The following is a 15,458-nucleotide window of genomic DNA, read 5'->3' on the forward strand; positions in this document are numbered from 1 at the left end:
ATTGAGTCTCAAATAGAATATTGGTTCTAATTTTAGTGAATTAGAAACATGTCTTACTCCAGGCAGTTGGTATTCTCATTCCAGAAAGGTCAACTTGTTGCTGGATTGGCCTGGACAATTGATGCTTCCTTGCTTTGAGTCATTGATAAAATGTTGAATAACTAAGTACTAAGACCAATGGTAAATCTCTGCAGTCACCTACAAGAATTCTCCTTTCAGGCTGAAACATTCTATTAATAAACACTTTTTGTCACTGTTATCCAAATAATTATGAAATCATCTAATTATACTGTCCACAGCCTTTCTTCGTTCCTTTTGTCTGTAAGGATATATTGGGGGACTTTATTTAATGTCTTCATGAATTTCAAATAGACTGTGCCTGTAGCATTTTCCTTGTCAATTATTCTAGCAACTGAAAATCTAAAATGCCCATGTGGAATTGTTTTAAAAGTTTATGTGGTTGGTTTGATGTTATCAGTTTTCAGTTAAGCCAAAGTAGTCCCTAGTATGAATGCCTTTGTCTCCAAGTGCTCAAAAACAGTTACTTTAGTAACAATAGTTTTGAAGGAATTTATATCAGACTCAATGGCACTTTTTAAAAAACAGGAAATTTGGTACTTTAGTCACATCTGTAAGTTCCTCTAGAACTCTAGAAGATCATTTATTACTTGGCTCACTTATAGCACTTTTATGTTTCCTATCTCCTCACTGATCTTGAGGTTCAAGTTCCACTTAAACATTTTGCTCAATGAAAAGTAAAGAATTTGAGTGAGATACTTTCTAAATTTCTCTCAACCTTTAACATTCTGTGATTTTTGGTAGGCCATCTCAATTGAAAGTAGTGATAGAGAAGCAAAGCTCTCTAATTGAATAGTTTGATTTTATCTGTTATATTACACTATCTGCCCCCAAGCTCTAGTATATTTCTCCCTTTTTATTATTTATCCAAAGATATTTTGAGTTCCTTTGTTTATTCTAAGCAATTTTCAGATGCCTCAGTCTCAAATCAACAGTATATTAATTTCTTAGAACTAAAGACTTAAAGGATCTTTCCCTAAAAGCTAATGCATTCCCTCTGGAGGAAAGGGACTGTGGAAAAAATTCAACCATTATGTTAAATGAAAACTCTTTTTTTTATCTCTCCAATCATTGGATGCTGTACCTGTAAAGAATGCTATAATCATATTTGTAAACATTTTCCTTTTCAAGATGTATAAAGATCAGAAATGTGGTTCCTTTGTAACAGGATGGAATTTTTAAACTATTTTGGACCACACTAAACATTGGGATGTTCATTTGTCTCTGTTTTTAAATTATATGTCATGTGCTCAGTTGGTGGAACAACAAAAATACACACCTTAAAGCTGCAAATTATAACCTTCCCTATCTGACAGATATTCCCATAATGATCAGCCCAAAGCCTGGCCCAACTAATGAGAACACCTTGTGGTCAAAAGACTCTAGATGGTTTGCTTCCCCAAAGTAAAATGACTTGTGATGACACTGATAATAAAGGAACATGTATGTGAATTAGGAGAGTTCACTGAGCACCAGTATTTTCTCAGAGGCTTAACTGGGTTGCCTTCTGATTGGTTTCGCTCCTGTGTCCAATGACGTCACGATAGATGCATTTCACAGATACAATTAAGGGATATAATTAAGGGAGACTATTTCAGAGTTCTTGGCTAACATGGGGGTAAACAAAATCATGGTTTTTTGTTGTTTTGTGTGTGTGTGTGTGTGTGTGGCGCTTCTCATATCATGTTACTTTCTTTGTTAGTTATGAGCAAGGAATATCTTTTTTTATATAATTTATAATTATAAAGTAGAAAGTGGTAATATAATAATTCTGAACAGATCCTTTCTTAAAGAGTCCAGCAACTTTACAATTAGTTCCAGGTTTGAAATATTTTGAATTTCAAATTTTAAAGGAAGTTAAATCATTGCAGACGGTTGAACCCTCTCACCATGAGATCTGGGGGGAAAAAGGGAAGCGGTAGCTCTTCTTATATCTGCTAAAAAAGGATCTGAGGAAGCGGAAATGCCCATCACTTATTTATTGAGAGGTTTCCTACACTGTGAAAAAGATACAGACACATACAACGTGGCTTCTGCTTGTAGGTTGGTTATAATTAAGATAAAGAAATAATATTAAAGCATTTGGATGAATTAAAAAATGACACATTTAGAATTCTGAATGTCAGCATTTACAGAGATAAAAAGACCTTATGTTTAGAATAGACAATGTTTCATGGATTAGGTAGGTTTTAAGATGGATCTTGAAATATAGATAAGATTTGGAAAGGGGGAGAGAAAAAATGAAGCTATTTTTATTTGAGATAATTGTACAGTGAAGTTGTAAATTTAGTTCTGTTCAAGAAACATTATTAAGTACCTCTGTGCCAGTCTCTACGCTGGGCGCTAGACATCACAGCATGTTTGGCAGCAGTCCTGTACTCCGTCGCTAGCGTATCTTCACATATCTTAAAAAGGTGAGTCTCTTGTGAGGAAACAAATCCCTTGAAGGAATTCTCATGATGTAAGTCCCTTTTCTTTGGTGATATAGAAAAGGACTGGTTTTTGTTTTCAGAATATGGGATAAGCTTAACTTTGGTACACATTCATCTTCCCCATCGTCACCGACTTCCTGTCTGGCATAGTTACAGGTGCTAATCTTTGTTTGATACTTTAAAGGGCCATGCTATATACAGACTGTCAACTAAGGAGGTTATCTGATGATAAGAAGTTGTTGCATTTTGATAATAACAATAATAATGATAATAACACTTGTCAATTATTATGTAGGTTGTTTTTCTCTTTCCAGTTTTATTGAGCTATAACTGACATACAGCATTGTATAAGTTTAAGGTGTACAGCATGATGATTTGTTACAGACATCATGAAATAATTACTACAATGTTTAATGAACATCCATTTTCTCATATAGATAGAAAATTAAAGAAAAAGAAAATTTCTTTACTCATGATGAGAACTCTTAGGATTTACTCTCTTAACAGCCTTCATATATAATATTTAGCAGTATCAATTATATTATTTATCATCTTATACATTATATCCCTAGTGCTTACCTTATAACTGGCAGTTTATAGGCAGCCCATCTTCTAACTGGCTTCATCTAACTCCCCGTCTCCTACCTCTCACCTCTGGTAACCATAAATCTGATTTCTTCTTCTATGAGTTTGTGTGTTTGTGAAGTATAATTGACATACAACACTATGTTAATTTCTGGTGTACAACATAGCGATTCAATATTTCTGTGTGTTACAAAATGATCACCACAATAAGTCTAGTTAGCATTTGTCACTATACAGAGATATCACATTATTATTGACTATATTCCCATATTGTACGTTTCATACCTGTGACTTATTTTATAAGAGGAAGTATGTACCTCTTTAATCTCCCTAAGATTGTTTTATATACATCGTTTCATGTAATTGTAATGATTCTATGAGTTTACTTAAAATTGTCTTCCCCAATTATAATGAGTAAGCTAAAGTTTAAGTTATAGAACATGACCAAGGCCACATGGTTAGTCATTGGCAGGGGTGTGACTGACTTCAAAATCTGTATTACTACACTGTGCTACTCTGCTTTTCTGTAGAGGTTCTTGAAGGTCTGAGGAAAGGGAGGAGTGCATAGTGGTGTGGCTGAGGCATTAGTACTAATATTCATGGACAGGGCACCTGCCAGCAGTCTAAACAGTCCCATTCCAATAACTAGTAAGGTTGGCATGAGACATGTACAGTATATGGGGAACTAAGTCATTGTAATGCCAAATACAGAGTACACCATCTCTTCAGTACATCTTTGAAAAGGTGGCTGCTTTGCACTGGTGCTGTTTGCCTTCTCAGCCACTGAGAGAGTAAGCACTAGTTGAAGCTTATGATCCTGACATATCAAGATGGACAACCTGGCAGATGTCCTTGCTGGAAGATGACAAGATTACTAAGAGGAGAGGCCTGATTTTTCTCCTGAGTTGACACTTGGGGGCTTCCATTAAAAACATTACCAAGCGTCTGTCATTTTCATCTCTTCTTAAGAGCCTGTGATCTTGTCAGGGGCACAGGTCCATGCATGGGCAGTGCCTAGTGACCAGGTTCCTGAGTTGTGGGCAGAGGTGGCAGTGACTATGAAAGCCTGGGAGGAGATGAGGGAAGAAAAGGTCATTCTTCCTGACAACTCCTAACTTGATTCCACTTTTAAGCCATTTATTTTCAGAAATAAGTAATGGGTGAAGACATAGGCCAGACCTACAATTCATGCACTTGAAAGTTTAAGGCTTTCGGAGATCAAATTACCACAGCAAATACAGACAGAGTTACTATAGGGACATTTTGGAAGGAAGCTGACAGAGGGAGAAGTCAGAAGCCTAGGAAAGGAGATAGAATGCGATGGAAATTGCTTCCCTCTCTGCACCCTTGAGGGAACAAAGAGGGCAAATAAGAAGCAGCACATAGAAGACATAGAAGGAAGGGAGAGAAGGAAGCTGGGAGCTTCTCTGGAGTAAAATGAGTTAGGTTGTGGAGCTGTCAGAGGGTGCACCCGGTGTGTGGGGAGAAGAGATGCCCTAGTCCAGGCCTTTGAAACCTGGGTGCCTTGGCCCCTTCACCCCCTGAGGGAGCAAAGCATGTCAAATGTCAGGTCTTGTTCTAGTTTTGTTGCAGTTCATAGCTAGGAAATGACCCTCAGCAGAAGATCAAGGGGTGAGAGGATGCTGAAAGAAGAGAAGGAGTGCTTTTTTTTTTTTTGAAACAAGTGGGGCAATGAGTTTTAATCTCTTGTAGAACAGATGAGAAGGCCTGGGGAAAGCGGATGCTCAGAACAGAGAAGATGCAATGACACAGCACGGAAAGGCTTCTTCTGATCCTTCTGCCTTTCTGTTCACTGAAGGCAACTGGTTATCCTTTTGTTGCCTCTGCAGCAATACAAGGGGTGTATTACACCTGCAGAGACCAGCAGGTGTAGAGGAGCCTCGTATTTATGGAATATGAGCTGCAGCCATTGAAATTGCTGCCTGGTAGTGTAAGATAAATCCTAACCTCCCACATTTTGCTTAATAACAGCAGACTTTTCACTGCAATGCATTAATGGATTCCAACTTCTGGACAGGCTTGGGAAATCAAGAGTAACAATCTTGATGTAATGGTTTTGCAGGCTCTTGACATTGTCATCCATTAAAGAAAAAAATTAAATCACTTGAAAGAACAAAGAAAATGTTTTGGGTGATAAATGAAAAAGATTTGAAGTAAAATGAGGAAAAGCTTGAAGGCAGAAACTCTTTAAAATTTGACCAGATTCTCCCCACTATGATCAAAAGTGGTCAAGTAAGAGCTTAGCCTGCAGCCTCATGGAACCAATATTTTACAGAATTTTAAAACCTGAAATATTGGTTATTTGCCAAGGCACACACTCAAAGGCCATTCAGCTAGGAGCAGAATCGAGTGTTGGATCCCAGGATGCTAGTTTTAGGTCTGCACTTCCCACCCCCTCCCTTGCTCTAGAAGTTGAACACTTTCTGCAGTATTTAGGAGTATTCAGGGAAAATGCTGGGGTCAGAGAAATAATCTCCGTCATCCTCCAGAGTGCCTCTCTCGCGTTTGTTTCTTTGAACGTGAAGCCGCCGCCCAGATACCAGTACTTAGCTGAGGCCCTCTGTGTATTTTCTTGAACTGCGCTTGGAAATCTTTTCCTGGGAGCTGATAGCTCGAGTCCTAGCGATTTAGCAGTCTTTGCTAGAATCTGCTTACAAGACCAGTGCAGCAGCCGAGGGACCGTGGAGACGGGCTGAACAGGACAGTGGGGGCAGGGAGAAAGGGAGTGGCCGTGTTCCCGCGGTCTGCGGGGATCCGGCGGGTCCGGGGTGCAGGAGCTGGGGCTGGAGTGGTTGGAGCGTCTGGGCTGACTGGGTCGGTCGCCGTCCGCCACCTCGGTGCGGAATCGGAGCCGGACTTGCTGAGCACTCCTCCCCCTCCCCTTCTGCTTCCTCTTCCCTCCCCCTGGACCAGCAGCGGCGGCGGCAAGGAAGCGAAGCCAGGCAGAGCGACTCGGTGGCGAGCGGATGAGCTGGGATATGGCGAGTCAGGGCTGGCGGCGGGGCCAGGAGCCCTCCGGAGGGCCCACGAGGGGAGCGGCCCCTGGCATTTGCTAGCGTTTGCTGGCACGTGAGGTGTGGGGGAGCGGGCGCTGGGCGGCACGAGCGGAGGCGGAGGCGCGGCCGGGGCGTGGAGCAAGGCAAGCTGCTGCCTCCGGCCCTGCCCGGCTGCCTCCGCCGTGGCCGGTGGCTATGGAGCTGGCGGGCATCAGACCCGGGGCGACAGTGCATCCGCGACCCCAGCCGCCCATGTCCTGGCTGCCGCTGTTACAGCTTCTCCTGCTGCTGCCGGGCCCAGCGGACTCCCAGCTGCGATACTCGGTGCCAGAGGAGCAGGCACCCGGCGCGCCTGTGGGCAACGTGGCTCGTGCGCTGGGGTTGGAGCTGCGGCGCTTGGGGCCGGGCTGCCTGCGCATCCACCACCTGGGTGCGCCCAGCCCGCGCTACCTGGAGCTGGACCTGACCAATGGAGCGCTCTTCGTGAACGAGCGCATTGACCGGGAGGCGCTGTGCGAGCAGCGGCCTCGCTGCCTGCTCAGCCTGGAAGTGCTGGCGCACAGCCCGGTGGCGGTGAGCGCCGTGGAGGTGGAGGTGCTGGACATCAACGACAACTCGCCCCGCTTCCCGCGGCCCGACTACCAGCTGCAGGTAAGCGAATCGGTGGCCCCTGGAGCGCGCTTTCACATAGAGAGCGCCCAGGACCCCGACGTGGGCACCAACTCGGTGCAGACCTACGAGCTCAGCCCCAATGAGCACTTCGAGCTGGACCTGAAACCCCTGCAAGAGAACAGTAAGGTGCTGGAGCTGCTGCTGCGCAAGGGCCTAGACCGCGAGCAGGCAGTCTTGCACCACCTGGTTCTCACAGCTGTGGATGGGGGCAGCCCAGCCCGCTCCGGCACGGCGCAGATCTCGGTGCGAGTCCTGGACACTAACGACAATTCTCCCGCCTTCGACCAGTCCACTTACCGCGTTCACCTTCGAGAGGACTCGCCCCCAGGCACGCTAGTGGTGAAGCTGAATGCCTCCGACCCGGATGAGGGCTCCAATGGCGAGCTCACGTACTCCTTGAGCAGCTACACGTCGGACCGGGAGAGACAGCTCTTCAGCATCGACGCCAGCACAGGGGAAGTGCGGGTCAGCGGAGCGCTGGACTACGAGGAGGCCTCCTCCTACCAGATCTATGTGCAGGCAACTGACCGGGGTCCGGTGCCCATGGTGGGTCACTGCAAGGTGCTGGTGGATATCGTGGACGTGAATGATAACGCACCAGAGGTCGTGCTCACGGACCTGTACAGCCCGGTGCCCGAGGACGCTGCCCCCAACACTGTTGTGGCCCTTCTCAGTGTCAATGACCAAGACTCGGGTCCCAACCGGAAAGTGAGCCTGGGCCTGGAGGCCGCACTGCCTTTCCGACTGAATGGTTTTGGAAACTCCTACACATTGGTGGTGAGTGGACCTCTGGACCGGGAGCGGGTGGCCGCCTACAACATCACAGTGACTGCCACTGACGGGGGAGTACCACAGCTCACGTCCCAGCGGACACTGCAGGTTGAGATCTCTGACATCAATGACAACCCCCCCAGCTTCCCAAAGGACTCCTACTCCATCTACATCGAGGAGAACAATTTGCCAGGGGTGTTGCTCTGCACTGTGCAAGCGACGGACCCAGATGAAAAGGAGAATGCGAAGGTGACCTACTCCCTCCTGGAGAGGGAGGTTCAAGGGCTGCCGGTCACCTCCTATGTCTCCATTAACAGTGCCAGTGGCAGCCTTTATGCTGTCAACTCCTTTGATTATGAGAAGTTTCGGGAGTTTTTTGTGATTGTGGAGGCCCGAGACAATGGGAGCCCACCACTGAGCAGCACTGTGACCGTCAATGTGTATGTAGTGGATGTGAATGACCATGCCCCTCACATCCTGTACCCTACCTCAACCAATTCATCAGTAGCCATTGAAATGGTGCCTCGAACTGCCCCTGCTGGCTACCTGGTCACTAAAGTCATAGCCATGGACTCAGATTCTGGGCAAAATGCTTGGCTCTTTTACCATCTGTCCCAGATTTCTGACCTGGACCTCTTTAAAGTAGAGCTCCACACAGGAGAAATTAGGACTACCAGGAAGATGGGAGACGAGACTGGAACCACTTTCAACCTGACCGTGGTGGTCCGAGATAACGGAGAGCCATCAATGTCAGCCTCTGTGGCCATTACAGTAGCCGTGGTGGATAGGGTTTCCAGAATCCTCCCTGACACTCAGAGACACGTGAAAAGTCCTCGGACATACTCTGAAATTACACTTTATCTCATAATAGCACTAAGCACAGTGTCTTTTATATTTCTTTTGACAATCATTGTTTTGAGCATCATCAAGTGCTACCGCTACACTGCTTACGGCACCACGTGCTGTGGAGGCTTCTGTGGAGTGAGGGAGAGGAGCCCTGCAGAACTCTACAAGCAGGCCAACAACAACATTGACGCCAGGATACCTCCCGGCCTCAAAGTGCAGCCGCACTTCATTGAAGTGCGAGGGAACGGCTCCCTCACCAAGACCTACTGCTACAAGGCCTGCCTGACAGCAGGCTCAGGGAGCGATACCTTCATGTTTTACAACACAGGGGCACAGACAGGACCAGGACCTGGGGGAACCCAAGCAGCGGCAGGTGACAGCAGGCACCTCACAGGCCAAAGTGGGCAGAGTGCTGGGAACCTGATTATACTAAAAAATGAAGCTGTTTCTCAACATGAGGTGAGATGGTAGTCAAGGGGCCTTCCACAAAGTCATGCATTTTTCACCCTCTCCACCACTATCATGTGGTTGGCTTTATTGAGTCATTAACAATGACGAGGGTTATCTGGCACACTGAGCATATGTAGTACCTGTGACTGAGTTATAATCTTATGTGTTTTCCTCTAGAAAAAGAGCACTAGAGAATTGTTTTAGTTTCCTTTTTCTTTTCAGATATATGAAGACTTGACTATAAAATTGTTTGAGGAATGAGGGTTTGTCTTAAGTGTGGGATGTTCAAGCACAGCTTTGTAGAGAAATAGAACAGACCCGAGAATAAGATGGTGCTATAGGGAGTGATGTTATGAGACTCAAGGAGGAAGGGCTTGTGCCATGTCATCTACAGGGAAAGTTCTCTTTTGAAACCCTAGAGGACTGTTGTTTTTTCAAAGTTCTTAGACTTCAGGGTTATGGTGGTCACCTCTGTATGCTTTCCATACTATTTATACCTTGGACTATCTACAGTGTAAAGTATCTAGTTAATATTTCTGGATATTAGTTCATATTAGTTAATCCAGTTAATATTTCTTTTTTTTTAATTTTTATTTTTACTTTATTTTACTTTACAATACTAATATTTCTAATATTAGTTTTGCATTGTACTAATGTGATATGATCTGCTAGAAACTCTTATCAGAGTTGATGAGATCACAGAATGTGGACCCCCCCACCCACCCCAAAGACAAAGTTTGTTTTGGCTGTTTGCTGTGGTAACTCTTCTGTAGGGGCTGTCAGAAGAGATGAATGATGGTAAGGCCAGGAACCCATTTGTCTGGTTGGACCATGGAGATGTTAGAATGAGTGGACTAGGGATGTGAGGGTATGGTGAAGCCTGGGACAAGCTGGGGTTGGGGAGAAAGAAAGGGGGGAAGAATCCTGCCCTTAGTCACCTTTCTTGGCATTGTGTGAACTCATTGTAAGAGGATTTCCCTGCGCTTAGAGTAAGTCTGATTCCCTCTTAACAGTTTCTAAGGCTTTGATGAGATGTGAAGCAGCCTCTTCAAGGCCCTCTTGTCTTTAACTTACATGATAATACTTTAAATAATACTTCAGTATGTTCCAAAGCACACGTTCATTTGCTGAATCTAGCTACAAAAGCCTTGGAAAGTGGGACTTACTGTACAGGAAGGACAGGTGTTAGCAGATACACTGGTTTTAAGTTTTAAGTAGGCATAAGCTTAGTTTGCTCATTATATGAAGGATATATATGTTAGATAGTGCATGTGTTTTGTGTAGTGTGTTTGTCTCCACATGCATTTTCTGGGATACTTTAAATAGGATTGCAGAAGTCAAAATTTTATCTCATAAATAGTGATAAATTGTTTCTTCCCAAACAACTACTTTGTAGCCAGGACTTTCAGAGGTACTGCAAAATGAATTAATAGTATTTGTCCCTCCTATATTTTTGTGATGTGTTTTCATTGATTTTCATTGACATATTGCTGTCTTTTTATCCATAGTTTCACATTCTAAATTCATGCTCATCTTCAGGAAATTAATACCTAAGCACAGAATAGAACAGAGATGGATTGACAGAATTTCCATGTACATTGAAGGTAGATTTATCTGAGGAGCCTGGTGTTAGTCAATGCTGAGCAGTCACTAGAGGCAGATTGCAGATTAAGAACAGGGGGTGGGGAGTCAAGGAGTTTCTAGAATTCTTTGGATCATAGCTTTTGGCAGCATGTAGGGGAGCCTGGTGGGCTGCTATCTATGGGGTTGCAGAGTCAGATACGACTGCAGTGACTTAGCAGCAGCAGCAGAAGGGCTTAATTTTAAATAAGGATGCTGTAGACATTTGCTGAACAAATTCCTGAGAAGTCTTCTTGGGCCTCTCTACAGAGAGCAGGGCGGGTGAGCTTTGCTACCAGCTGTGAGCCAGAAGCGAGGGGAGTGAACTGTTACCCTCCCTCTCCTGATTCAAAGCTTGAGACAATTAGATACGTGAACTATTTTTGTCTCACACTGACCTGTGTGTTAACATGTGCTTTGGTTCACAAACCTTTAATCTAGGGAGAAAATTATGTCAGAAAAGTGCTTACTCCTGTGGGATTTTGCCAGGAGAGTACTTGATTTTAATAATGGCAAATTTTTGCCAGCCGCTTTTGGAAATTCAATGCCTATCTGCAGCTCCTGGAATACTTGCAGTTACATAGAGAGAGTGAGTCATGTTGTCATAGCATGGCAAAATAGGGACAGAAACCATTCAACTCTGAAAATCATCACTGCTGGATCAGCCTGTTAAAATCTTATGTTAGGCTTTCTGTCTTCTCTACCCAGTCCTTTCAGATGGCAGGAGAGTCCTGGGGTGCAATTAATCCCATGTGTCTAAAATTAGTTGGGGACTGGAAAAGATGAATAAGGAATTTGTGCTCACCGACCACCTAGCTATATATAAAAATATTCTGCACTGCAATATATGTATGGTTTTATTACCTGTAAGTCATATATTAAACAAATACTTATCAACATCTAGCATATGAGGAAACAAAGGTTAAGTAACATACACAGTCACTCTACTAGTGGTATTTTAAATCATATCTGTCCAACTCCAAAGACTGTGCTGTTTGAAATGTTATAGATAGAAGTCTCATTGTTTATATTCCTGTTGATATGGGATACTCAGGCATTTAGGCTACTGCTGATTCACCTAGAAGTGTCACTTAACTGCTCTGGAAAAAGAGGAATTCTTTGCATAAAAGTAGGTCACCAATGGGAGGATCAGTGAGTAAAAAATGTTACTACCAAACTAGCATATTTTTATTTGTTTTACCATTGACAAAACCTGTTTAGCAGATCTTTTATCTTCATTCTTTCTCTAGTTTCTCTTGTTGCTTATTAAATATCAGTATTTAACATCAGAATAATCTTTTGGTAGATTTTATCCCCCAGTGAGTTTATTTCATGAGCCACTTGTACAGTGAGGTTTTTGGAGTAACTGTTTAACAATGGGGCAGAATTTTTCCTTGGAGAAATCTGAAAACCTAGTATTGAATGTAGTTGGCACCGTCTTCAGAATCACCAAGAAAAGAAACCAAAGCTTATGGTGGATTCTGTGCACTTGTGGTCCTGCACTTGTGACTGCTGATGAGTCACTTTGAGTGCTCTGGTCAGAATTGTCCAAATGGGCCTCACTGGGACTAGTTGGCCCAAGATGTAGACATCACAAGAAAGCAGCAGAAATGAGATATATTTACATTCACTTTCACTTGTTTTAAAGCAATTTGGAGTCACCAAATCTTCAGTTATTTTTGCTGCTGTGTGTACATATTCACTCTAATTCCAGATGTAGTAACCTGGAAAGTAACCCTCCTTTCAGTGGCAGCTAATTTTTTTCCCACAGGACTGACTCTTCTAGCTGGTGACTGACTCTGCCCTGGATCAGAATGTACACTTCGTGTAAAGTGGCATCGTAGCGAATTCATTAAAAACCTCACAGTGGTCAAAATAGGCAAAGAAACTGTGTCTGAGCTTCCATTTCAATGTCTCATCCTCATATGGTCACTTTTGAATGGGTGGGGCTGTTTTGTTTTGCCATTTCTGTTTTGCTTATAGGGCTGTTGTGAGAAAAGGTTTCTTTGGTCTAAGAATACAATAATGTATTCACATTACCCCCTTCCTCCCCTTTTCTACATATCAGCTGAGCCAGATGGAATTATGGCTGAGCTCCTCTCTGTCTCTTTATCTTGCACATATTCTGATTGTTGAAGAAATCTGTTTACTGTAGCTTGAATGTCATTGGCCTACCCTTCGTACTGACCCAGGAGTGAGCCTGCACACGGGCATCTGCTCTAACTCAGAACACTCTGCAGGGACACAGCCTGGCATATTATAAATTGTCTATTGGCATGCTGTCTGTTTGACAGAATAGCAGAGTCGATTCTGGATACTTGCCTTGGTTGGCCACCAAGTTTTGCTCTCAGTGAGAGGTCAGGATGATGTCAGTTTGCAAATGTTTGAGGAAAAATTACCACCAGCAAGCCAGAGGTTTAGCTGAACTGTGGGGATTTACAGATGTCTTCGAATGTGACTTTTGTAAATTTCACCTGGCTCCATGTTCCTGTGCATATTATAGGATGAATATAAATTTGGCTTATTTGTATGATAATATTTTGAGTATTTTAATCTGAAAGCATGATTTCAAAAATCAAAGGTCAAGAGAATTCCTCTGCAGTGTTTAAAATAAGCTAGCCTAAAAATTATGCAACCCTTTCTCTTTTGAGGGTTTGAATTTGACAAATGTGAAGAAATCTCCAAAATCACAAAAATTGAAGAAGAATATTAGTTCCTTGGCACATGAACAACACTGGTTCCTTTCTGGCCTTGCAGGGTCAAAACTCTGGGCTCCAGGGAAGTGAAACTGTGAAGCTGTGCTCGCAGGCTGTGCATCCAAAGTTAAGCAGACCTAGCATTTTCTGTTGTACTGGACCCATTATGTATGTTTTAAAGTTATGTGTACTTTATTTTCCTGCTCTGTGGATTAAGATTATAAATGACTATTTTTAGAAGTAACTATTTACCTAGAGGGGCTTCCCAGGAGGCACTAGTGGAGGGTTCAGTCTCTGGATCAGGAGGAGGGAATGGCAACCCACTTCAGTATTCTTGCCTGGAGAATCCCATGGACAGAGAAGCCTGGCGGGCTACAGTCCATGGGGTCACACAGAGTCAAACATGACTGAGACACTGAGTGTGATCACAATTCACCTAGAAATCTCATACATATCATCTTTTCATTTTGATTTATGAGAAGACTAATATGTAACATAACAGTGATTATTTTAAATGTTAGATTCCTTTTTGCCTGATGACCAACAGTTTTATGTATTCATTTCCTATTGCTTTGTAACAAGTCACCACAGATTAGTGGTTAAAACTAATACTCAATTATTACCTGCCCATTGTGGCTGGCTTCTCTGCTCAGGTTTTCACAAGGCTTGAAAGGAACATATCTGCCAGACTGAGTTCTCTCTTGGACACTCCAAAGAAGAATCTGCTTCCAAGTTAAGTTGTTGGGCAGAATGCAGTTCCTTGAGTACTGAGCTCCCTGTTTTCTTACAGGGAAAGAAGGGGGCCCCATGGCCCCCTTTTCTTACAGGGGGGCCCATGGCCCCCTCCATCTTCAGAGCTGGAGAGTATTTTGACAGTAGAAAATATTTTCTCTTGTGGACTCCCTCTCATGCTTCAGATGTCTCTGATGGACTCCGTCTCATGTTCAGATGTCTCTGATTTCTGTCTCTGATTTCTATACCCAGATTTAAAAGACTGGAATGATTAGATCATCCCACCTATATTATCTCCCTTTTTTCAAAGCCGACTGTGCCATGTAGTATGACTTAATCATGGAGTAAGGCCCATCATATTCAGTCTTGGAGGTAATACAGGGCATTCACACAGGGTGTAGTGATCCTGGAGGCCATTTTTGGGTTTTGCCTATCATAATTTATATTAGTGTTCATAAAATATCACTGAAAAATTTGCAGTGGATACATCTTTAATAGATTCCTACTAGGAAGGAAAAGGAGATGCTACATGTAGTCTTGTTTCTCAAACAACCATTTATTGATAGCTTCATGGATTTCCATAATAAGAAGATAGCATTTACTTCACTGAGTAGTCCTATGATTTTATGAATGGCATAGAGTATCTGTCCTAGAAAAGGTGATTCACTCTTTTGTAGCTCAAATATTCTATAGTATAAATAGTAAATAATAGCACTACAGGATAAATAAAATCTCAGCTATAATTTTGATAGAAATTTAAACGTATTCTTGTTCTTCAATACTACGTTACCTGCATGAACTACTTAATTCAGCTTTTCCACTTCTGGAATTCTGTGACTTATTCTACTGAAGGACTACTCTTTGAAACAACATACTGGGGCTTTTTACCTATAAAACTTAAGCAAAGCTCAGGGATGTACCATCCAAGTATTAGGGAACTGAACATATGTCTCATTGTATCAGGTATATCGGTAGTCAACCTCTCAGCTTCAATTTTTCCAAGTTTAACCAAGTTCAGGTGAAACCCATGTACATTTTTTTTACCTTTAATTTCATATCATTTTAAAATTAATCAATATTGGGGGAAGTCAGTAGTAAAAAAGAGAAAAAAGTATATCTGTTATTCCATGCAAATTTATTTAAAACACAGACTTTCACATTCAGTTCAGTTCAGCCGCTCAGTCATGTCCGACTCTTTGCAACACCATGCACTGCAGCACGCCAGGCTTCCCTGTCCATCACCAACTCCCAGAGCTTGCTCAAACTTATGTCCATCAAGTTGGTGATGACATCCCACCGTCTCATCCTCTGTTGTCTCCTTTTTCGCCTGCCTTCAATCTCTCCCAGCATCAGGGTCTTTTCAAATGAGTTAGTTCTTGGAATCAGGTGGCCAAAGTATTGGAGTTTCAGCTTCAGCATCAGTCCTTCCAGTGAATATTCAGAACTGATTTCCTTTAGGATGGACTGGTTGGATCTCCTTGCAGTCCAAGGGACTCTCAAGAGTCTTCTCCAGCACCACAGTTCAAAAGCCTCAATTCTTCGGTGCTCAGCTTTCTTTA

The 15,458-nt window shown here is 43.1% G+C and overlaps 2 protein-coding genes across 11 annotated transcripts in view; both read left to right on the forward strand.

Moving 5' to 3' along the window:
- The window catches only part of LOC105611202 (protocadherin alpha-2-like), a 179,299-nt gene that overhangs the window by 155,384 nt on the left and 8,457 nt on the right, over positions 1-15,458 (forward strand).
- LOC101122274 (protocadherin alpha-C2) overlaps positions 1-15,458 on the forward strand; it is a 204,419-nt gene that overhangs the window by 148,207 nt on the left and 40,754 nt on the right. The window contains exon 1 of one of the 10 annotated variants that reach the window (XM_027970324.3): positions 6,056-8,860. The exons of the other annotated variants lie outside the window; for them this stretch is intronic. Within the exon in view, the coding sequence (XP_027826125.1) occupies positions 6,308-8,860 (2,553 nt within the window). The 5' untranslated portion in view covers positions 6,056-6,307. Of the gene's footprint in view, positions 1-6,055; positions 8,861-15,458 lie in introns of those variants that run through there. 10 annotated transcript variants of the gene reach the window in all.

This window comes from Ovis aries, chromosome 5 (genome assembly GCF_016772045.2).
Source record: "Ovis aries strain OAR_USU_Benz2616 breed Rambouillet chromosome 5, ARS-UI_Ramb_v3.0, whole genome shotgun sequence".
Lineage (NCBI taxonomy): Eukaryota > Metazoa > Chordata > Mammalia > Artiodactyla > Bovidae > Ovis > Ovis aries.